At 30.0% G+C, this 25,522-nt stretch overlaps 2 protein-coding genes and 1 non-coding gene across 9 annotated transcripts in view; 2 read left to right on the top strand and 1 right to left on the bottom strand.

Moving 5' to 3' along the window:
- The first annotated feature begins 171 nt into the window (after window positions 1-171).
- LOC146528606 (protein croquemort-like) lies at window positions 172-22,720 on the top strand. 2 transcript variants are annotated; one of them, XM_085202983.1, is made up of 11 exons: window positions 172-417; window positions 8,256-8,395; window positions 10,759-10,938; window positions 13,583-13,708; window positions 14,053-14,262; window positions 17,421-17,629; window positions 18,544-18,652; window positions 18,743-18,903; window positions 19,395-19,499; window positions 19,726-19,873; window positions 21,047-22,720. In XM_085202983.1, the coding sequence occupies exons 2-11, from the start codon at window positions 8,282-8,284 to the stop codon at window positions 21,155-21,157; spliced, it is 1,473 nt and encodes a 490-aa protein (XP_085059109.1). In that variant the 5' UTR covers window positions 172-417; window positions 8,256-8,281; the 3' UTR covers window positions 21,158-22,720. The 2 variants fall into 2 exon arrangements, with proteins under 2 accessions (XP_085059109.1, XP_085059110.1); XM_085202984.1 differs by lacking the exon at window positions 172-417 and adding an exon at window positions 5,442-5,576.
- On the top strand, window positions 20,500-20,581 carry TRNAS-GCU (transfer RNA serine (anticodon GCU)). The gene has a single exon. It is a non-coding gene; the product is annotated as a tRNA-Ser (tRNA).
- LOC146528604 (protein croquemort-like) overlaps window positions 22,133-25,522 on the bottom strand; it is a 57,589-nt gene continuing 54,199 nt past the window's right edge. For all 6 annotated transcript variants that reach the window (XM_085202979.1, XM_085202981.1, XM_085202975.1 and 3 more), the window contains exon 11: window positions 22,133-24,981. In XM_085202979.1, the coding sequence (XP_085059105.1) occupies window positions 24,838-24,981 (144 nt within the window). In that variant the 3' untranslated portion in view covers window positions 22,133-24,837. The remainder of the gene's footprint in view (window positions 24,982-25,522) is intronic.

Below are 25,522 nucleotides of genomic sequence, written 5' to 3'. Positions count from 1 at the left end.
TATATATATTATATGCTATGATATGATCATGCCAAATGCCCGATATTTGCCAAAAATTTAAATCGTCAAATCTTTTATGAGTCGATTCGACTCAATGATTCTCGATATGGGGTATCGATATTAATCTTGTATCAGTCATTCACAGGCTCACAGCTCTAGTCTATTCGAGTAAAAACAATTCACTAGTTCAGTACTGTCATTTTTAAATTGTCAAATCAAATGTTATTTAGTTATTAGTTTAAAACATACGATTGTTTGTTAAGTGTTGTTTATTTATAAAAATAATATAAATTTTAATTTCATTAGTGATAAAATGACTATAACGAATAATAATATTATTTGAAGACATAAGACCCCACTAATATGAGACATTTAAACTTAAACTTTTAAATAAGTTATCAGTTTATGTAAATAAAGGTGAGTGATAAAAATATATATGGTCTGAATCTAAGCGTTCGAAATAAATAGATTTGTGTTATTCTATTTTGCTCATTTTATTTAGTTATATCAATTTCTTTATTAGCAATTATTTTAGCAATTTTATTACTATATACTTTAACTGAATCTAAATAAAATACATAAAATACTACGTGCCTTGCATTGTGTTCGTAACAATGGCCCATTATGTAAATTATCGTTTACATGTAAAATTCAATTTAATATAATTTAAAATTTTGAAAAAACAAAATACCCATTATCATATTTAATGACATATTTTAAAATTAGGTTTTATTTTATTACTTGATTCTTTTTTATTGAAAAAAATAATAATTCTAGCCTCTTTGATTGATTAACAAGAGACTCAATAGTCTGCCAATGCATATGATAATTATTATAATTTATTCACCTAATTTTATGTTTATTTTTTAAAGTGTTATGAGAAATTACATTCTATTTTATTATATCATGTTTATAATATTAATAAGGATCTTGTGGTTAATAATCACTTTCAATTTTAAGTTTATGGTCTGTGTTTATTAATAATCATTTTATTTTTGCTATATATATTAGTGATTTGGTTTTAGTTAGATAAATTAAAAAAGATATTTTAAAGAACAAAATCATCTTTAAATAAAATATACTTTAATAATGTTGTCATTAATGGAATTGTTTTTTCATTTCTTTTTAGTTATTATTCCTTACGTTTTTTTAAAATTCATTGAGTAATACAATATATAAACATAATGTGTACATGTAAAGACTACTTATTATGTTATATAAGTATGAATTACTCAACTGTGAACATTGCAAATGTTACTACTACCTGTTTGAAATTATGCACCTCTGATCGTACTTTACTTATTCCTCTTAGAATTTATAAAAAATAGTATCAAATAATTGTATGTAGCTATTGTAATGAAATTGTATGGTCTCATGATGGTAGAGTGACCAACACTTGCAGTAATAACATTTTCTTTCTTCCTCTGCCAAGACCAAAGTAATTATGAGTTTTACTCATGCAATTGAAAGCACACACATGCTGAAAGTGTATTGAACTGTGGTTTAATGGTTTAGATTTTCTGTGATCATCATGATACACATTTGAAAAAAGGGTATGATATACAGTATTATCAATTATTATTTTATTCCTAACTAATTGTTGAATAAGAGGCAGTGCACTCAGACTTCATCAGTGTAATACAGTGTATACAGGTAGATGATGAGAAATTAATGTAATGTAATTCTCCTTTTGGGGTTTGAATCCACAACCCTCAAGTTTACAATTAAATACAAACCTAGTGTGAAAATATTACACAGTTTTTTTGAAATGTACAAAAAATGTCTTGTTCCTGTGCCATACAGCATGAATTAAATACTAAAAGATATTGTGTAAATTTCTATCATGACTAAAGGATACTTGCTATAGATGTTAATAACAGCACTTAGCTTAAATTGCTGTATGCAGGATACAGCGTGAAGTTGAAACAAAATCTTAAATTAATCACAGTTAAAAAAAAAGGGAACATAACAATTTTCGTTTGATATGTTTGTTTTTGATTAATGTTCGACGAGTGACAATATTGTTGACAATTGTATTTACCCTGAGATCCGGCCGTTGAATCCTGCATAAACGAGTTTTCTTAATTAAACCTATATTAATGAATAATACATGATTAGTAGAACAGATTACACCTGGGTTGCCTGGAAGAATCCTGCCGCAATCACCTTTAATTACATTTTTTCGTAACTCGTTTTTGGAGAAAATTGCACCCATACGTTTTTTATATGAATCGCACATCATTTGAAAGATAATCGCATAAGGAATTGGAAAATTAAGGGTTGCCAGCTCTCAGTCTGCCGCAAGTCTAGGGTTGCCTGGTTTAAACATGTCACTAAATGTTAATAATTTGCACTCATGTGCTTTTTTAATGAATTATATATCAAATTAAAGCTTATTTTTTTCTGAACACTATAAAACAGGGTTGCCTGGAAAATTCCTGCCGCAAACAGGGGTTGCCAGCGTTTGAAATATTTTATTCCGGTTCCGTTTGACTATGAGAATAGACGATGAAATGCGCGGTCTGCCTTATGTTTTAAAGTAAAATATTATATAATAGAAGGTCAATCTTAAAATCAATGTTTATTCTAATCGTTTACCTGTTAAATGATGATTTTAATCATATTAAGTACACGTAGAAAACTAATTCAATTATTCAAGTAAAATAATGAATCTATAATATTGAGTCTTTGCAAAATCTATTTTCTAAATACTAATATTTATTTATTAATTTAAATAACCCTTTCAAAACAACTAAATTATCTAACTAAGTAAATGTTTACAAATATCGATCTACTATAAGGTATTAATTACAACATGTTTCCTTAATATAATGAGAGGTGACAATTATTGCGGATATTTTTTTATTAATTAAGAAAATATGGAAAATTACATTTCAATAAACAATCTCTCTCTCTCTCTCTTCGCCCTCTGCTTGTTTGATTTGACAACGCCGTCCGTATCCGTAGAAAGAATTATGGCGCCCATCTTTTTGGTACGAATATTTACGTTTTTGCAAAGTAAATGAAAACTATTCAACTAATAAAAACTATTAAAAAATATAGATAAAAAAATGTCGCTAGCAAGAACTTGTCCGTCTATGCTGATAGTTTTTAAGGCATTTAGGTCTGAAAGAATTGTTCTTATAATTATAAAAAAGCGTAATCACTCACTCACGTCGCTAACTTAGTGTAATCAAAACTGAGGCAATTCCCACGGCCACAATTGTCACATTTTATTAAACTATATAATATTAAAGATTATAGTATACTTTCGTTTTGCATTAGAAAATAATTAAAAAATACTTCTTTATATTTTTGTTTTAAAACAATGAACTTTTTGTAACACTGTAAATGATAACCGTGCATTGTGTCACTATTTAAAAAAATGTCACTGTATTTAAAATTCATTTTTTGGCGAAACAATAACATAATTTTACACTTTTGGAAAGATTCCTTGTTAAATTCTATCACATTTTCACATCTTCATTTTTGTCAAGTAAAAACGTCTTTACTCCAAAACAAAAGGTAAGTAAATAAGTAATATGCTCAAAAACAACTCATTTGGCCATCTGCACTTTTATTGCATTTAGAAACAATACATCTTCGAAAATAATTTTATTGTATTTGGTTTGCTTTGTATCGCGCCGCAAAATGTTTATCTATAGTAAAAAATAGCCAACTAATTGATATTTGCCGACTCTTGGTCATAAACCGTAAATAGCGTTTATTAGTCGGCATTACTGTCGGATTTTCTTCGAATTTATTTTGCTAACTTAGTTTTGTTTATTATAATTCTATTATATATATTTCTTTCCTATGCAAATTATTAAAAATTGCGTGAGAAAAAATCAAATCAAACAAGTAGAGGACGAAGAGAGAGAGAGAGAGAGAGAGTTCATTGAAATGTATTTTTCAATATAATTAATAAAAAAAATATCCGCAATAATGGTCACCCTTCTTTATATTAAGGGAACATGATGTATATGTATGTATATTAATAGTTTATAGAAGATCGATATTTGTAAACATTTATTTAATTAGATAATTTAATTGTTTCAAAATGGTAATTTAAATTAATAAATAAATATTAGTATTTAGAAAATAGATTTTGGAAAGACTCAATATTATAGATTCATTATATTACTTGAAAAATAAGGATGATTTCTTCTGCCCTATGATCTTTAAATAGTTTTCTGCGTGTACTTAATATGATTAAAATCATCATTTAACAGGTAAACAATTAGAATAAACATTGATTTTAAGATTGACCTTCTATTATATAATATTTTACTTTAAAACATAAGGCAGACCGCGCATTTCATCGTCTATTCTCATAGTCAAACGGAACCGGAATAAAATATTTCAAACGCTGGCAACCCCTGTTTGCGGCAGGAATTTTCCAGGCAACCCTGTTTTATAGTGTTCAGAAAAAAATAAGCTTTAATTTGATATATAATTCATTAAAAAAACACATGAGTGCAAATTATTAACATTTAGTGACATGTTTAAACCAGGCAACCCTAGACTTGCGGCAGACTGAGAGCTGGCAACCCTTAATTTTCCAATTCCTTATGCGATTATCTTTCAAATGATGTGCGATTCATATAAAAAACGTATGGGTGCAATTTTCTCCAAAAACGAGTTACGCAAAAATGTAATTAAAGGTGATTGCGGCAGGATTCTTCCAGGCAACCCAGGTGTAATCTGTTCTACTAATCATGTATTATTCATTAATATAGGTTTAATTAAGAAAACTCGTTTATGCAGGATTCAACGGTCGGATCCCAGTCTAATTGTTATATGTTTGTACCTTCATAATGTACATTACAACACATTGATAGTACTTATAAAAATATGTGCAAATGAAATTTTGTAATCAATTAAAGTAATTAATAAACATTGCTTGTGTAAGGCACGTGATATCATAGTTATATTGTTATCATAGATATTTGTTGTATGGCAAGCTTATCTAAAACGAAAATTAATTATGAAAGTGATTAGAGTTAAAGATGATTAAATTATAAAGTTACTATCACAGATGTGAATTTTTGGCTAATTGATTGTGTACAATGTATATACATTTGTTCTTATTTAATGTTTGTTAGACGCCAATCGTCATCTCTAAGTGTACTAAATTCTAGACACACTAATTTTCTTTAAAAATAAACTTTTTATACTAGGTGTTTTACAAAATGACATATAATTAAAACCACATTAAAATATAAGCCATATTGCTGATAACGATTGCTTTACGACTAGTTTCGTTATCTCAATACGAAAACAAAAATCTATGGATTATTTTGATAATAGTGATAAAATTTGTTAGAGGTTAATTATTTTAACCTTAGTGTTAATACCAATCTGATATTGGATAGGTATAAATGATTTTTTTTATAAAGTGGATATATGAGGTTATTTTATTAAATGATTAATAAACTTTTTAGAATCGTGAAAACAGAATAATGTAATATTTAGACATCTAATGTATCTAATTAATTATTATGAGAAAGTAATTTAGTTTTTTTATAAATCTGTAACTGAGTGACAGAAGAAAAAAATAGTAGTGTCTATTAAAAGTAAGTAAGAATATTTTTCTTTTCTATTTTTTAATATATAGGTTATAGGTTTATTTTCGTTAATTTAAATTATTTTAATGACATTTAAATTATTTTTAAAATTAACTGATATTTGGATTTTTTTGAATTTTAGTAACTTTTTTAAAATGTTGAATTAGATTGTTAAGTCACGTCATTTATCTGGATCTAACGCCGATTATAAACAATGTTTGCGAAATATTATATTAAATCATGTGAAGGTACTTAAATTATTTTCCTAGATTATGACTGCTTCAGTCTGATTATGACCTTAAATAAGTTAATAATTGAAGAATATCTTTAAAATTTTAGAAATATGTGGGGCGTTGATTGATGAATGACCTTTTAGTAATACGCGTGAGGAATGAATGTTTTTGTCATCATCCTGTCCTCGTCTATTGCTGGATATATGTCTCTCCAATGGCACTCCATTGAGACGACCGTTACGCATCCAGTTGTTGCCAGTATCTTTGCAAAAATTGTAACCCCGCCTGGCCTCGGCCAGCGTATTGTAAGAAAACGTCCAAAGTGTGTTCTCCACTCCAGTACACGTTTACCCTAACGGTCATTGGTTCTCCCACAAATGTATCCAGCCCACTGCCAGTTCAGTCTGCTAATCCATTGGGCTATGTCGATAACTTTGGCTCCCTGTCGGATGAATTCATTTCGAATCCGATTCTTCAGAGATATCCAAACATAGTCCATATTCAAATGTACACTAACGTAACTAATGTATAAACGAACAGAGTAACCTTAAACAAATTTTTCTCTAGCCCTCCTATATTTGGAAAAAAGGTTGAAGCTAAGAACTAATTCTTATAATTTTATATATTTAGTATTTGTATTTGTTATAGTGAAATATTTAGATAATAGATGTAAAAGTAAAATGTAAAACTTTGAAAGGTTATAAATTATATTGGTGTAACACGTTTATTATATGCAACTATTTATGTACTTTATCTTAATCTTTTAAGCTAGGGCGAAGTGATTGAAAACGAAGTAGTCCAATCATTCGTATCTTCAAATTATTAGGTGTTAGGTACTTCTTTTTAAATATTGTTATTGATAATACATTTGGAATCCATTATGGAATTCCTGTGCCGAGGTAATCTTTAAAATCAGAGGTATGCATGCAGTGGTCGTTTTGCGTTCGATTATCTTACTAAGAATAAAGCAAGGAGTTGGAAAAACACTATTATGTCAAACGCAGGATTAAGTTCCATCTCTTAACACGTAATAAATCAATTCTGGATGAAGAGCGGAAAATGGAATGCCTTAATTTTGAGTCCCTTGCTATGAGGGTAGCTGCTGAAAAAAATTTGATTGCCTTAGAAGGCAAAGGACTGTAGATGTAAATATTTCATATTAATTTGAGCTTGATACCTCTACGTGGACTTGAGGTAAATGGTCTTGACATATGAACATTAAAGGGATCCTATATGGACTTCGTTTTTTTCCTTTTGAGACATGAGATCAATGTGTTCATTAAGATATAACAATCTGTGGTAAATTCTTTTGGTTTGTAGGTTCCGCTTAATTACAAATTAATGGGTCCATAAATATATTGATATGTGCGATCATATCATTGTCGTCTATTTCCTGTTTAAGTATATGTAAGAAATAAGTAAGATTTTGGTAGCCAGTTTATTGTTTTGTTGCATGTGGGTATAATCTATTTAAGACTAGGTACGTACAATTGCTAAGTGTTCTCAAAGTCATTTTCAAAATTTCTCAAATTGTTTTTACGTGTCATTGAACACTATGGATAGAAATAATATTCTTAGAACACATATAACAATTTGAACAGTTTCTAATTTGGACGGGAACCGTCCAGGTGGGAATCGAACTTACAACCAACTCGTGCGCTCGTACAATATTATTTATGAAATTAAATAGTAATAATAAATACCTTTATATTATTGAAGTGCATTAAAATAATGAACTCATCGAGATGTTATTTTTACATCATTTTAATTAATCGGCCTTGAATATATAACGTGAGTGAAACTACAAGATAGTATTAAGTCAACTCCATGTAAAGATTATATAGGAGGTGAATAGGTATATACTAATTAACTTTAAGTCATGTTCTTATTCTAGTAGGTATAATTACATTTTTGTTTTATCATTGGTTGCTTCAGCGTCTCTGAATCGTCTTTTGGCCTTTAATGTACATTTACTCTTTAAACGAACGGTTTATATTAATAAAATTTATTGAAATATATATTTTTTGCAAATACCTTTTAGCAAGTTGTAGTAAACTAGTTTACATTTAGAACTATCTACTATCGTTTGTTTCAATCACCCTTACGCTTACTCCAAATGAAACTCACTCTATTAGTTGTCACCGCAACTTGGGTGATTTACCACCATTGCCATACTTATTCCATTTGTAATATCCGTATATCCGATTATCCGAATATCCAATATCCGACTATAAATGGAAAGTTTCGTTGTTTTTCGTTTGCACTTGAGGAAACATTTATTGTTAATTTTTCGCTTTGGTTGAGACAAAGCGCGGCGCTAAGTTCCACCACACAATACGCAATGCCTCCAGAATTCGACGGAAAGCGGGTAGCGGGATTTTCCCTTTCCTTAGGTTCCCTCTGCTTACCCTGCCAAATGCGGCCAGTGAATAAAATATTTTCATTTTTGTTTCAGATATTTACAAAAAATAAATAGACAATATGAGACCTGAAAACAAAAGTGCTTGCTTCATGAGCTGCGGGTCAGTTCTGGTAGTCAGCGGGGCTGTATTACTCGTGTTCTGGCCGACGTTGTTCTTCTCACAGTTGAAAAGGGTAAGTATCTACAAGATTGATAATCTTTTACTCTAATCTATCTATCTCTATCTTTTTTTATCTATATATATAAAATCGGGACGGGAATTTACAATATTCGACTTCTAAGGGGTTTTTTGAGGTTGAAAGTTTGTATGAAACTTCGTTACTACAAATGCTTGGAGTCTCAAATTTTGCATGGACGTCACTTATATGACGTAGGTAGTCATGGAGACAGAAATTAATAATAACGTAGTTCACGCAGGCGAAGCCGCGAGCGGGCCGCCAGTCTAGTATATATGCAAAAGGTGTACCTTGCTTCAATGCTGTGTCTTGCTACATACACATAAAATTTACATAATTAATTACATATGATTAACTATCTCATATTGATTTGTATATTGTGATAATGTCGGGAATGTTGCTATTTTTGTTTTTATACGTTTTCTAAATAAGTATTTTTCTGTCTTAAAGGTGTTAAAATGTCACTTATTTTAAGAACAATTTCATGTTGATGGGAGAAACCTAGGTTTTAATCATAGATACGTTTATGTTTTAAGAGAAACTTGTCTGTTTTCTCATTAATTATTATACACTAGTTGTCGCCTGCAACTTTCGAGGCGTAGAGCTGTGGACATTATGACTCTTGCCACACCGGTAAGAGTAATATATTATAATTATATATTAGTTAGTATTCACTATAAAACGTAAAACACCAAAATAAGAAATCACCAAATAAATATTTAAAGTCCTTAATGGGTTGTCCATATAAACAACATGACATTTGCAAAGAAACCAGTGCAAAACTGTCATGCTCGAAACTTTATAGGCAAAAAATAGAACACGTAAATAAAATAAAATAGTTTTAGATCAATCATCCAAAAGAAACTTCACTGACATTCATATAGCGAATCAGGCAGGACATTAGTTAATCTTATCTTAAAATCCTTGGTATTGAATATTGACCAATTTAAATAAATCAGTTTGGTCTACAATAGAGTATATAGATTCAATATAAATATTAGCATACTATAATATACCTAAGAACACTGTTGCTTCACAACCTTTAATTATATTACAAGACTAAAATTTAGCTTGTGCAAGTTTAATACATTTAGTTTTGTTTGCGTTTAACATTAAATGATTAACGTCAATTTCTTTCATCTCTAATTAATCTTCTTATCCTTAGGTTTTAGGCAATGTGTTCGTCTTTTGATAGCAATTAAAGTGTGTTTCTTTCGACACGTGAATCAATCAACAACGACAATCTGCTATCAGCACCTATCGTGCAAATGGAATATTTGTTATCTGGGCAAACAGGTTGCGTCTTTACTATCAAACCTTAAAATATCATTGAAACTTGTATCTTTATATATTTATATTTTTGTTTAATTATTAATTTCTGCATTTAAATATACAGAGATAATTTAGTGATAATATGCATATTTTTACGCATTTAATGATGATTAATATTTAATAGTGGAACTCAACGTTGAATTTTTCTTTACCTGACTAGAAAATAATTTTCTTACTGTATTATAAAAAATATAAAAAGCCATCATGGCATAGTTGGACGACGTCTGACTTTAATGACGACTGCGGGTTCGATCCCCACTCAGAGATTATTTTTATTTATTCGCTCTGTTAAGAAAAAATTGGGCATCGATTCCCCCTCTCAACACTCTTGCCCTAAATTCAGGCGAAAAGTGGAGAATGAAGGCACTAAGCTAGTTAAGCACTAAGCTTAAAATTATCCATAAGAATTTCGAAAATAATTATGGGTCTCGTCTGCGCCTAGCTTTAATATATATGTACGTCAACGATACTGCGGATTGATTTTTTTTAAAGAAATATGTATGTTAAAATTTAAAGTTAAATATTTTTGCAAGAACTCTAACTAAGGTTAAATAAGTTGTCTTGTTTTCCTTATAAAAATTGTCTTGTTTTCCTTCCTTACAAGTATTATTCTTATAATTTATTTACGTTTTATGTCTTTCTGTTCGACTCTCAGTATCATATATATTTATAGCTTTATAATAAAATATGTTTATTATTACTCATATTAATTTACTTTGAGTACACGGAATGGTCATTCTATCGCTATTCGCAGAATAGCAGCTATATAAATATATGTATGTTTTTTATAGCTGTTATGTGTTTTGTTCCTACATAGGTGCTAATACCAGTAATACCAGTTTTAATCAAAATATTTAATATTTTAATGTCCATTTTTCGAGAAACGCAATCTGTACCTCCGATATGAGTACTTCGGACGTTTAGACTTTCATTTCCAATAACTCTTAAGTTTTTCCATTTGTCAACACAGGTGAAGCAGCAAAGTAAAAGCTTTTAAGTTTAAACTAAGAAGTTGTATTTTGTTCCAGATGCTAATTCTAACACCAACGTCAACTTCGTTCGGCATATGGCGTGAAATACCCATACCTATGTATTTAGAATTCTACATTTTCAACATAACAAATGTTGATGATATATTGGCGGGGAAGAATGTGTCAATAGAAGTCGAGGAAATTGGTCCTTATGTATATAGAGAGAATCATATAAGGGTAAGTTCTTTATTGGTAAATATACCTTACTCAATTGGTACACTTACCTTTTACTTAAATCTTTTTAGACCATTTATTGCCTAATTATTATTCATTTTATCAAGATTTGTTTTGATAACTTCACGTGTTAATGTTATCTTTTATAATCATTGCATTCATTCAACATTTGTCATTTCAATTTAGGTGTCTGTTTTTAAACTATATTAAGTCTTCTTCTTCTTCCTGACATTAATCCTGGCTATTGCGAAGATCTTCCTTTCTATTTCCATTTTGATGGCCTTTAGCGTCCTTGGTGGTTAGACCATTGTCTCTCATATCCTGCATTACGACATCCTACCAGCGCTTCCTTGGGCGTCCGGGAAGTCTTACTCCAGGGACTGATATAGCAAGGCACTTGCATCCGACATAGTTCTTAGGCCGGCGCGCAACGAGTCCAAGCCATCTCAGGCAACGCTCTTGGAGCTTACCCGCTACTTCACGAACTCCAAGACCACCTCCAAGAGAATGTGTTACGTATGCGTCGAGCTAATGCTACTATATGAAATTACTATGCTACAATATGAAATTACTATGCCTGTTTGTTATAAAATCTTACTTTTTAGTTTGTTTGAAGTCCGTTTTTGTTTTAAAAAAATATTTTTATTGATTTAAATTACACTACGACAGCGTCATTACTTTTCTATAAGTATTTATATTTAATTGAATACATTAAACTTTGAGAAAGATAGCACGTCCGTTATAGATAGCTTGAAAAAATATTTATTAATAAACACTACAATAAACTTTGTTACAGTCTAACGAGTTACAGCGTTACAGTAAACATTTTTTCGTTCTGAATAGATGGTGCACGGAGTTGGGTTCCGCAACCATAAAACCGTAGCGAGGAACATAATTGACACACATATTACACCTCTAATTGTAAATAATGTTATTGTTATTTATCGACAACCCAATATCGTAAACTATATCATTTAATCATCTCACTATCGAATTAAGGGATAAGTGCTTTTTCGTAATTAAAATTCTTTGCATTTTGTATAGTTTTGATTCTTATCTATAAAGAAATATATGTAATTATCTATACCTACATTATTATAAATTTGAAGAATTACTTTACTGGTATAAATTGAAAATTTTTTTTGTTGGATAGTCCATCTATCAATGTGGATGGCTATAGGGTACGTTATATCACGTTAATGGCTTTACATAGTAAAATTTCTTGTTATTTATCGTGAAAATATGATCTAGTAACCTATGGATCTATAGATCATAACTTTGATAATTTTTGTTTTATGTTGAAAGATCTTATTAAGATTTTCCTTGACGTTATTTGTGGACCAAAAGAAAAAAGCATTTTTTTAAATAAAAAAATATATCCTCCTAGTGAGATTTAAAATAAACCAGATCGCACCCATAATTTAGTTTATTTACTAAGGTATGATAGCTTTCATTATTTTTATATCACATGGCGTCACTATATCTTTATCAATCTATATCTTAATTAATTTCCTTTATGTCATATCCTCTGTTGACAACGCCTTATCGTAATTAATACCTTTTAGTTACCTTTTATTATCTTTCAGATCTTCCCTTTTGTTACCTAGATGATTATTAATATTTTGATTTCATATTTAAAAAAATGTTACTATAATAGCCGATGATTTTTAAAACACATTGAGATGGTAAAATCGTTACTCTCTTTATCAAATCGATATAGACAAAATCTAAAACTACTAAAATATTATACCCTCATCATCATCATCATCATCAACAGCCATCTTTTGTCCACTGCTGGACATAGGCCTTCCCCAATTCTCGCCACCACACTCGATCCTCAGCTCTTTATTACCCACATATACATATCTATATCAAGTTATTTATAAAATCTATATATATAAAATCGAAAGGTCACTCACTCATCACGAAATCTCAGAAACTACATGTGCTAGGAATCTCAAATTTTGCATAGGAGTTATTTATAGGACGTAGGTGCTCGCTAAGACGGGAATTTGTAATATTCGACTTCTAAGGGGTTGTTTTTGGGGTCGAAAGTTTGTATGAAACTTCGTTACTACAAATACTAGAAGTCTCAAATTTTGCATAGACGTCACTTATAGAACGTAGAACTCGTGGAGACAGAAATTAATAATAAAGTAGTTCACGCAGGCGAAGCCGCGAGCGGGCCGCTAGTATATCTATATATATAAAATCGAAAGGTCACTCACTCATCACGAAATCTCAGAAACTACATGTGATAGGAATCTCAAATTTTGCATAGGAGTTACTTATAGGACGTAGGTGCTCGCTAAGACGGGAATTTGCAATATTCGACTTCCAAGGGGTTGTTTTTGGGGTCGAAAGTTTGTATGAAACTACGTTACTACAAATGCTAGGAGTGTCAAATTTTGCATAGACGTCACTAGGACGCAGTCATGGAGACAGAAATAAATAATAACATAGTTCACGCGGGTGTAACCGCGAGCGGGCCGCTAGTTTTACTATATATTTTCTTACAAACTAAGCTTTATTGTAAGAAGTGTGAGACTGAAATATTTTTTTTTTCCATTTTATCTCTTACGACAATAATTTGTCTATGTATAATAAGAATGTTTGAAAATAACTAAACCTATATATTTTTTTACAGCAAAACTTAACATGGAACGACAATGGCACAGTGTCTTATTACAATCAAAGGATATGGCACTACGAGCCCGAAATGTCCAACGGCAGTCTCAGCGACATGATAGTCTCTATAAATCCTATAATTGCGGTATGTTGAACTTACGAAGGTTTTTCTAATTATGACAATGAAAATTTACTTAATTTAACAAGCAAAAATATAATTTTTTAATAGTTTATTCGTAAATTATAATTTTCTTATTAAAATGTTGATAGTAATTAGTGTCGTTTAATATCTTAGGAATTTCTCTTTGTAATAATAATAATATAATCTTTGGATAGATACTATTGTAAAAAATATCCTTAGAATTTCTGATGAGATGTAAACGTATAGATTTTGTATTAGAGTTCTTACAAGCACAAATTCAAGAACCTTAAGTTCTTAAGTAATATGTACTCTAATTGTAATTAAACTTTTTTCAATTGATTTTTTAGACTGTAGCATACGTTATGCGTCACCAACCTACAATATTCAAAGTGCCAGTCGACGTGTTCATGAGAATGTACCACGATAACATGTTCCTAAAGGCAAATGTATCACAATGGCTGTTCGATGGTATCGATGATCCCATATTGGATATTGCCCAGCGTTTCCCAGATTTACCCATTAATATACCTTATGATAAGTTTGGATGGTTTTATACGGTAAGCTTGTTAGTTTCTTTTGTATTTATATGTACTAACTATTACCTGCGGCTTCGTGCCTATTGGCGAATGAAAATAAATACTTAAGTGGTTGCAAATAATAATATGATATAATAAAATTAGTCTTTCTTTATAAAGGGACTTCCTGTCATATAACACAAAAATACTTTTTTATCTCAACTAGAGTTAGAGTTTCTTAGATTAGCGCGTTCAATCAAACAATCTGCTTTGTTATATTAGTATCTCCGTTATCCACTCTCTCTCTCTCACACTGCACATTTTATGTGGAGGTATATTCAGACTTCATAATTGAGTTCTATTTAAATACATGTAAAGATTAATATTAGATATATATTCCACAATAAAATGATCTTTGCCCTGTGAACTCTGATGAATCAGGAAAGAGTGTCATGGTGATAAAAAAATAGGTCACAATTATTATTAAATTTGCTTTACAATTTGTTACAAGTGTCAATCTATTTTATTTTTTATTCCATGATACTTAAAATCATATATTAAAATTTAACAAAATTCGTGGAAAAAATATATATATATCATCATGAGATAATTATCTTTTTGTTTCAACTACCCTATATCGCGCACAAACGGCATATATTTTTATAATAAGGATTAAAACTCTCCGTTTTTTAATCTTTTTTTTATCATTACATATATAATTGTTGATATTTGTTATTTTTATTGGTTGATATTCATTAGGTATTCATTAGGCACCTAATGTTAGTTTTATCTAGATCCAGTTTAATCTCATAAACATCTTAGTCATAAAAACTATTGATATTATGAGTAAGACTGTTTAGTTGGTGTTGTGTCATTAGCATAGATAGTGAGCAATGGTGAATTTTAATCTAAACAATTACATGACTTTATATTAAACTAGCGGCCCGCTCGCGGTTTCACCCGCATGAACTATGTTATTATTAATTTCTGTCTCCATGACTACGTCCTAATGACGTCTATGCAAAATTGGAGACTCCTAGCATTTGTAACAGAGTTTCATACAAACTTTCGACTCCAAAAACAACCCCTTAGAAATCGAATATTGCAAATTCCCGTCTTAGCGAGCACCTACGTCGTATAAGTAACTCCTATGCAAAATTTGAGATTCCTAGCACTTGTAGTTTTTGAGATTTCGTGATGAGTGAGTGACCTTTCGATTTTATATATATAGATAATATACTCATATTTTATGAAGCTGATTATATATGTATGTAGGTACTTACTAAATATAATTATCGTTTGTTGTTGTTGTAACAACAACTTTACATTATGAACTAGCCTTTTGTTTTAAAAATAGTGACTTGGTTTCAAAAATACACTGGTAGATTTACTTTTTTCTTAAAAATTACCATTCCAGGTCTAATTCCTGTGCGGACATTTTAATAGACAATAGATACTTACTTGGTCATCGTGACGCATGAAACATCATCTTTAAATTGATTATTTCTATTATTCGGCTCTTGTATGACGCGGGGCGGGGTTAAGTTCCGCCGCTCGACTACTTTTACTTTCCGCGTCTCAAATTGGGGTGAAATTTTTTTTTCATTGGCGGGCTGTTTTAATACTAGCTTGCTTGCCTTGCTTTGCCTTAACCTAAAAATGCTAGTTTGCATCTCTTACTACGGCTTCCGCTATAATTTACCAGAAAGAAATTCCGAAGTAGCAACGAAGCGATCAGCTATTACGATAAAGTTGCGATCTTTGGATCGGAACGTTTAACTTTCACCCATTGCATAATATTTGCACTACGCTGTATTATTAGATTGTATTGTGAATATTGAATATATGTTTTGCCGCTTTATAAATATATTTTTTTACGTTGTATCCCGCACATAGCAGGGTAGACAGAGGGAACCTGGGCACGTAGTAAAACTAAAGTCTCCCCGTTCTGAAGTGACATTCACTTCCATATCTCTTTCGGCCGAATTTGAAGGCATTCCATACTGCGTTTTGCTTTGTGTTAGAGCTAAAACATGAAAATATTAAATATATTCATTCCTGCGCTCGGGGATGGAACCCACAACTATCGTGCTTACAGTCACACGCTTGATATACCTAATTGTTCTATAAAGAAAGACTGTAATTTATAGGTAATTCTAAAGACCCGTTGATTTCCGTTCTATTTGACATTTGACCACTCACATATATGTATGTGTTTATCATTATCATTGTGAGTCATTTATTTATATACTCGTCAGCTAAATGTGTAGATATGTGTCATCTCTTTAGTTACATCTAATTGTCATTTATGTAAACACATTTCTTTATTCTAAACAAAATAATATTTAAAACTTTATCAAAGTCAGTTTAATAATATAATTTCATATCATAAATATGTTTTTAACTAATAATTGATTCGAGCCCAGTCGTGCCGCAATTAAAAGAATTTTGTAATAGCGTACTCTGATTTTAAACAAACTATAGTAATAATAAACATTATACACGGCGAACTTAATTTCTTGACACTGAGTTCCTGCTTTCAATAAATAATAGAAACCGAAAAAAACTAATATTATTACGGAAAAAATGTATATAAAAATAAAGATAAAATCATTCGTTGCTTGTATTACATTGAATGGAATTTGCCATACTATTAACTAACACCACCTGATATTATGGTCATAAATTTAAAGCGTCTTATCTGAAAATATTCATATAATAGCTCTATAACATTGCAAAATACCGATAAAGCCTTATTGAGTAGAGATCAAACGATGTACGTCATAGTGAGATGAACTGGGTTTGTCTAATGAAAAAGGTGCCGCTTGAAAATTACTTGTCCAATAATCTAAATATAGGACATTTATTGTTTTAGATTCACGCTTTATCCCGCATAAAATAGGGTTCCCAGAAGGAAATTAGTGTTAAGCCCCCCTTTGGCATGCCTCCCGCGCAATTATTAATACGTTGCGTGTTGAGTGCAGGAAGTCAACATCGCGCTTCGTTTTATTACCAGTACGAGGAAATGTATATAATTCATCATCCGAATAAGAATTACGTTCACAGCTATTGTGTTTACGGTCACACTCGAGAAATTACATGAAAACATTTTCATTTCTTCGTCTTTCAAATAAAAAATGGGATAAATTAATTAATACTTTTTAATTTTGGAAATGATCAATTTAATTTGTCTTTTTCAGCGTAACGGCTCTATGGAATATGACGGTATATTCCTAATGAATACAGGTTCACAAGAATTCTCAGAGCTTGGCAATGTAGAAAAATGGAAGTTTTCCAACAGGACCTACTATAGAGACGAATGTGGTGAAGTGAGAGGGTCCACTGGGGAATTATGGGCACCGGAATTAGGACAACCGGAAGTTACGATTTTTGCACCGGATATATGCACGTGAGTTTTTTTATTATTATTTTATCTGCATGATGGGAAGTAACATTTTAGGACATTGCGTGTACGCTGAAATCCGCCGCATTTAGGAGTAACTTTAGAATTGTATTTAAAATTATATATAAAGAAGTAAAAAAATCTACATTTCCAGCATAGTAGAGGAAACGTAATGTTACTCCACGCACCGCTCTATTTTCGATACAATTGATGTAGAGTGAAAGAACTCAACGCCGCGTTTCATCTCTTTACCAGAGCGCGGAAATGCAAATAGAATATATTCATGCCATTAATTAAAATTATCTTTATATTATGTTATTATTTAAATATATTTTCTATTATTTTATGTCTTGTGTATACAGGATGGAATTGTCAGCACCACTTGAAATGAAACCACAGTTTTAACTACTCTATGAAAGCCTAATATAATTCAGAAAAAAAAATCCCAAAAATGAAAAAGTTAGTTTTTCAAACAAAATAAATAATAAAATTATCGTTTTAAAATAAAACGCCACTTGTAAAGTATAACATAAACATGCACACACTTACCTGTCAAAGCGGCAACGTCGCGCATGTATGTGTGTGTCACACGAAATACAGGTATGCATAAAAATCGTGAAATGCAAAAAAAAACCCTACGTCCAAACTGTTGAGGTACCTTGACTAATTTCTTTAGTTTTGGGTTTGAAATATTTTACGCTATATGCAGTTTCAGTAAAAGGAGCGCTGCCTCTTCCACCCTGTATATGGTTTAACAAAAAAAAAGGTAAAAGAGAAAAAAAGTGATTAGAAATATTCATTGTTTCATTTATAAGAACGGTAATATATTAAATGGTAATAGAGTGTTTTAACACTAGGTTCCCTCTGCCTATCTTGCTATGTGCGAATACAGCACCAAGTTACAATGTTTCTCTTTTCAGATACATGACTTTAAGTAAATCGAAGGATGTCACGGTACAAGGTGTTAACGGTGTAGAGTACGCGGCTAACAAATCATTTTTCGATAATGGATATCGATATCCCAGTAAGGTGAGATTTGTTTGTGTACTTATGTATTTATTCTATGGATAAAGCGGGAAGCTGACTTTGATTTTTTTTACTCTCTTTTTCATCCGCAAGGCGTGTTACTGCGACGAGGTCCGCGACAACAACTGCCTGCCGCCCGGCGCCCTAAACGTGTCGTCGTGTCGTTTCGGCGCGCCCGCCTTCGTCTCGCAACCGCATTTCTATAACATGGATCCCTACTACCCGAGCAAGATTAAAGGATTGAAGCCTAATGAGTGAGTTTTTGATATTTTTATTAAAGCACAGTATACTCGACAAGTCTGTGAGACTGTTAGGCTTTGTGAAATTGGAAACAAAGTAAACAAAAGCGAGAAAATCGTAAAACCAAATCTGCGCATTCATCTGTATATACAAGTTCAGGGCCACAACTCGTTGATCGTGCTGTACCTATGTCTTATATCTGTACTAGATGTGAATCTGTGTTAATATTATAAAGATTAGAAGTTGCAGGTTTGATCCCTATTGAAGAGACCAATGATCTATACGTTGTTATCAATGATAAAATGTTTTTCTTTTCCTGTGAAATTTGTCTATTTTACCTTTTTTTTTGTCAATTCAATATTGAATATAAAACAGAGTTAAGTTACACCATCAATTACGCATTGCTTGTGAAATAGGTGAATAATGGAGAAAGAAGTGTCTTGACACTGGGTTCTCTCTCTATATACGTAAAACACCTTTAATTTATTAATATTTTTCTATGTAGGGACATGAATTTCAAACTGGCGTTAGAAATGTTCACGGGAATGCCTTTGACGGTTTCAGCGCAGTTGCAAATAAATTTATTGGTTAGACATGAAACTGGATTTTCGTAAGTATTTTTTGTGTTAAATTTGCTTGCTTTTTATTTTTTTTTTTTTCATAAAAAAAATCATTTGGAAAATATTGATAGATTGGAATAATATAAAAATAATTGTTATTCGCAATATTTATGTAAGTACCAATCACTACCAGGGTACATAGTGAAGAGAAGCTTCACGGGTTTCAGAGTGAAACTAAAAAGAAATATAAAATTTATACAGTCTATTTCATTATAGATTAAACAACCAGTTACCGGATCAAGATACACTAGTGCCAATGTTCTGGTTTAGACAAGAAGTCGTTATAACGGAATCGTACGCGAGCTTAGCACGTTTCGCCCTAAACTTTAGAAATGGTGTGCCTTACGCTTTATATGCTTTGACGGTAAGTTTATTCTATAATTAGCGGCCCCCGCGCTGCTTTGCCCACTTGAGATTTACGAATATTTCTTTGAGACAAAAATATTAATTATTTTAGTGTGGTTTTGTATACTGTAATTCGTTACAACACAAAATTAAGCAAAGCTTGCCAGAATCCAATAGTGAAAACTGCATTTAAGTCGGTTAAGTCGTTTTGAGATTAGCGTGAACAAACGCACAGACAAAAAATTCAGATCATCAATTCAGATCCAACAGTTACGATTTTAATATAAGTATAGATTACAACATTATTGTCAAATATCTCTTGCTATTTGCATGACCGAGTTAATAAAGCTATTTATATATTTTATTTGAATAAAGCTACAACTGTTATCTAATTATAATTAATTTTCTATATTCGTTACATTATAAATTACAAAAACCGGTCAATTATGAAGCAGCCTCGTTCACGAAGGTCTCCGAAGATACCATTATTATAAAAACAGCATAAAATCACATTTGATGTATGGGGACCCCTTAAATATTTCTTTTATTTAGTATTTGTTGTTATAGCGTCAATAAAAATACATAATCAAAAAATTATATACGTGTATGTTATACATAATAGTCTATTTGAACATTGGGTGGTGTGACGAGGTGGCCGAGTGGTTAAGGCGTTGGACTGCTAATCCAATGTGCTCTGCACGCGTGGGTTCGAATCCCATCCTCGTCGAGATTTTTTATTATTATTTGATACATATTTTATTTTTAATTTGAATTGTTTTTTTTTAGTTTTTTGTATATGTGTTTTTGTTATATTTCTTTTTTTTTATTTTTTGTTTAAAACTTGCTTTCTTTTTATTAGTATACTAATAGTGACTTTTAAAAAATATAGTAAATATTAAAAATATATATATTTATACTTAAACTTTTACTGTTAATTCTCTCTCTCTATACGATTTGATTTGTCGACACTTTTTTTAAATTAATTTTTTAGCTCAAGCTTTACATTTTGCTCATATTTTATTTCAATATTTTGTACTCATTTAATTATGTTAATATAATTGTATATTTTAATATAGTTGTATGTTTTATTAACATTATTAGAAAGTTGTGTTAATTCTGCATTCTGCAATTTCGATACTTTTTTTGGTTTTCTTTTTATTTTATATAATTTTGATCTTTTTTTATTTTTCAGGTGATCGGAGTAGTATTACTTATTGTTGGTGTTTATATATTAATGAAGAAGTTATTAAAGAGCGCCGATAGTGCACCGATTTTGGAATCACCACACGAAGAAATACAGTAAATTTTGTATTTAGGTCATTTTAAACGAATTTATATATATGTATGTGGATTAGAGAAAAATGAAGGATTGTTTATGTAAATATAATTATATAGAATACATGTTGTATGTAGATTTTATATTTTATGTACATGTTTATGTAAATGAAATTATTATAATCGTAGTATTATACAGAGAATTTATTGAAATATTGACATGTTCAAAAATATATGATAGGATGTGATGTTATATGAACATATTTTAATTAGTCTTGTATTTGGTATGATGGAACATCACAATACGTTCCCTTATTTAACTTTTTAGTAAAGATATCATTTTTTTTATTATATTAGTAATGGTTGTTGAAAGTGGATGAAGTGGATGAAGTGAAAGATGTATGTAATGAGCGTAGCGTTTGGCGCTCCGTTCTCTCTGAATATCCCGCTAGGGAAACAGCGTGAAGCTAAATAAGTAAGTAGCTAAGCAGTAAGCGTAACAGTTACCGTTATTTTTTAAACGTGTTTAAGTAACCAGTGATTTCTAAATGGAGTTTCATTTTGGAACCACTTCCAAGTCACAGTTTGTTTAATTTCTAGTGACTAAAATTTTAAGTTAAGTTTTCTTGCTTAAAATAAAAAATATGAAAAGAAAATATAGAGTAAATTAAGTTTTCAACTAACAATTTTTATTATGAATACTTTTTATATTGTTGTATACTTGTACTGTATATTTTTTTTAAGCATCGCGTTGTATCCCGCGTGTATAGCAGGCCGAGGGAAACTGGGAACCTAGTGTAAAGACACTCCGTTCCTCATTAAGACATCCTTGATCCACCCAAGACGTCCTTTCTCAACATTCCGCCGAGTGGCGTAACTCAACTCCGCGTTTTACCTCGTTTTTGGGAATCGAACTTACAATCTTTAGTGGTAATCGAACCCACAACTGTCGCGTATACAGTCGCATTCTTGTGCTCCTGTGACGCGATGACCAAAATAATTATGTTTGTTTGTTTTTATCTAGTCGAGTTTTCTAACGATTGATTACACAATGTATTAATCGCACTTTTTACTTCACCACAAAAAAACATCAAAAGGAAAACGTTTTATATTCTGACACATTACAGAATACCCTTCATGTTCTTACACATTACATATTATTATATAAAATATATGTATTGTATTAATTCTTTCAATGATTTGTTATTTATGATATTGTAATTCTTTTGATTTTAATCATTTACAGATAAGGGGCCAAAGTAACTGTATTTTCTAGGAATAAGTATATGGATGTCAAGAAGGAACGTAATGTGCCTTTTATGTACATATAATAAAAATTATTGTAAATATTACAAAAATATATTATGGGTTTTAGCATAGATTTATTATTTTAAAGTTATTAATAAAAGTTACTTACTAGAATGAAATTTATATAGCAGTTTGGGATCCATAATTAGGTTATTCTAAAAGTTACAGTTACAAGGTCTTTTTTTACCCTTTTATTTTAAAAGATATTTGTTAACATAAACCAGATCTTATGGTATGTACATAATTTATGTGACTGTTAATATATGATGAGAGTTTGAAATAATTGTTGTTTTTTTTTCTTCCTTTCGTACCTCTTTTTTATTTATTACCTGTGAAGCGATACAATCGATATGTACAGGTACCCTTTATATGGTAATTTAAGTTAAGGATTATTTAATTTTTTTTTAAGTTTTCTTGTTTATTTTAATAATATAATTACGTAAAATATTATAATATGATTATTATGAAATTTCGTTATTGTGCATAATAATTAAATCAAACCCTTCTAGATGGTGGAATATGAATATTGAATTTTAATATTTTATTTTCGTTATATTGGCAAGCTATATAAAACATTGGGTATTAATTCTTGATATGTAATTACTTGTAAATATATTATGTTGGAAAATATTAAATAAAATAGACTTAACAATAAATCTATTTAATAATGTTTCAGTATAAAAGATAATTCTATATAAAGAATTATTAACAAAATTTTACACCTTACAATTATGCTACATTACTCACTTAAACACTAATATCTTTGAAATTTATAAACTATTCTAATTTTATTTGGATTTATTATTACAATTACCTTCATAACTCATATATTGAAACGTTCCAGCCATTAATATTTTTCATACAAGAATATACACAGTACTAACTATGGTAGTTTAGGATTCTATATCCCTACATTCATTTACTAAGATAATAAAGAAATTCGAATTTTTCTAATAGTCCCAGAGCCATATGCCATATGACGTTATATTTAGTATGACACTAAACAAAACATGATGTGGTGCACAAGGAGTAGTGTGATGCAATCATCCCTTAAGTTAATTTAACTATATAATTTAGTTCATATAATAACCACTAGTCTAGACTCTTGTACTGCTGTTATATTGCTTTCTAGAATACAAAATTTCATATTCAACATGAAACATATAAAATATGTTTTTTCTATGTTAAGTTTCTTATTAAATGTGATTGACTTATTATTCAAAACTTGTCAACTTGTAATGTAACTCGATTAAATAGAAGAAAAGGCAGTGCATTCAAAGAAGTTACACACCTGTTGCTGAGAAGAAGTTGAAGAAAGTATATATATCTTTTTTGTATTTAAAAAAAAAGTAATTCAACATTTACAAACATAATTAATATCAATAATTACATTAGACATACAAATTAATTATTTTGTATCAGTATATAAAAATATTTAAGATAAACAAGTAAAAACGAGTCACCAGAATGACTTCTTAAATCTCGCTCATATAAGAATAACTAAATCATACTAGGTTTATTTTGTTAGCATTTTTGTAAGTTTTGTTTTACAAAGCTATTTACTATAGCCATATAGGAATGTCACCACACCTTTATATTTGATAATTTATTTATGATTATTACTATATTGGAAATATTAAATAAGTAGTTGTAAATTTTATACTTATATTACAGAATATTAAATAATTGTTAATATATTATAATGAAATTTAGTTATTATTATTTGGTATATAATATAACAAAATTCATCATTTGGGGCCCACATAATATATAATTAATAAAAATTCTAGACATATATATAAATATTTGCCCTTGCGTGTGATAGTATAAAATAATGAAAAAATATGGCTACAGTATTACGGTAAAAAAAAAATACAAAGTTCAGTTCCTTTACAGTAAACTATATCACTACAATTAAACTATGCATAACTAAAATAAATAATATTTAAAATGTCATTTCTAGATACAAACTATTTAACTAAGTACTATTTATAAGATTTTTTTTCGTGCACGTTATGTAGACATTTACTTAACAAAATAAATTTTGAGATCCACAGTACTATAAAAATAATTCACGCAATGCTTGGAAACAAAAGTAGCGTTGCCTTGTGTTTTTTCTTAAAAATATAATTTAACCAAAGAAAATGCTTATTTTGACTTAAGTATGTGGCAGAATATATTCGACATCATTTTGAGGCGACTCTCTAAAAAATAATTTAGTTGTTCGACATTTTTGTACATTTTTCTTATTCACTCGACTAGTTTTTGTGATTTCTATGATTATCCAAATTTAACCATTAGTAATTTATTTTTAACTTTTTTATTGAGAAATATTTCCGCCATTACAACGGTGTGATTTCATCACAATGTTAGCATAGGAACTTCACAAAAGATCACAGTTTAAGAACTTATTGCTAAATCAATCTTGAGCTTATCGTTTCCTAAAAATATTTGAGACGCTGCGGTGTCGGCTTCTCGTATTTTTAACATTCCAAACTTTCTTAATCTATAAACACCGTATAATATGAAAATTAGGCCGATAACCTGTAAAACATAATAATATTTAGTTGGTATATATAATTACTTAAGAGTCTAAATTTCAAATTTTATAAAAATCGGTGGCGTTTTAAAGATTTTTCCAAACAAACTTTCAACCCCTTATTTGCACCCTTAGGGGTGAATTTTAAAAAACTATGAAACATATGTTCAATTAAATATTTTTAAGAGTCTTAATTTCAAATTTTATAAAAATCGGTGACGATTTAAGAATTTTTCCATACAAACTTTCAACCCTTTATTTGCACCCTTATGGAAAGAATTCTAGAAAACCATGAAACACGTGTCCAATTAAATACTTTCAAAAGTCTGAATTTCAAATTTTATAAGAATCGGTGTCGATTTAAATTTTTTTCCATACTAACTTTCAACTTCTATTTCAGCCCTTTAGGGTTAAAATTTTTCAAAATCCCTTCTTAGTGGATGTCCAGATTACGAAAGTAAATATCTGTCCAAATGTCACGTTTCTACGCACAGCGGTTACGGCTGTGCGTGCGTCTTATCTCAGTCAGTGAGGACAAGTCCTTTT

Source organism: Heliconius melpomene, chromosome 19 (assembly GCF_056956725.1).
Source record: "Heliconius melpomene rosina isolate 202511_hmr_F chromosome 19, ASM5695672v1, whole genome shotgun sequence".
Lineage (NCBI taxonomy): Eukaryota > Metazoa > Arthropoda > Insecta > Lepidoptera > Nymphalidae > Heliconius > Heliconius melpomene.
Note: the sequence above shows the minus strand (reverse complement) of the source record. Positions and strands in the feature narration are given on the sequence as shown.

Excerpts from the sequence above, each read along its gene's own strand:
- LOC146528606 (XM_085202983.1), top strand. The coding sequence starts at position 8,282 with ATGAGACCTGAAAACAAAAGTGCTTGCTTCATGAGCTGCGGGTCAGTT. Across the intron at positions 14,263-17,420 it reads AGTTTGGATGGTTTTATACG|CGTAACGGCTCTATGGAATA; the intron begins GTAAGCTTGTTA and ends TGTCTTTTTCAG. Across the intron at positions 18,653-18,742 it reads GATATCGATATCCCAGTAAG|GCGTGTTACTGCGACGAGGT; the intron begins GTGAGATTTGTT and ends TTCATCCGCAAG.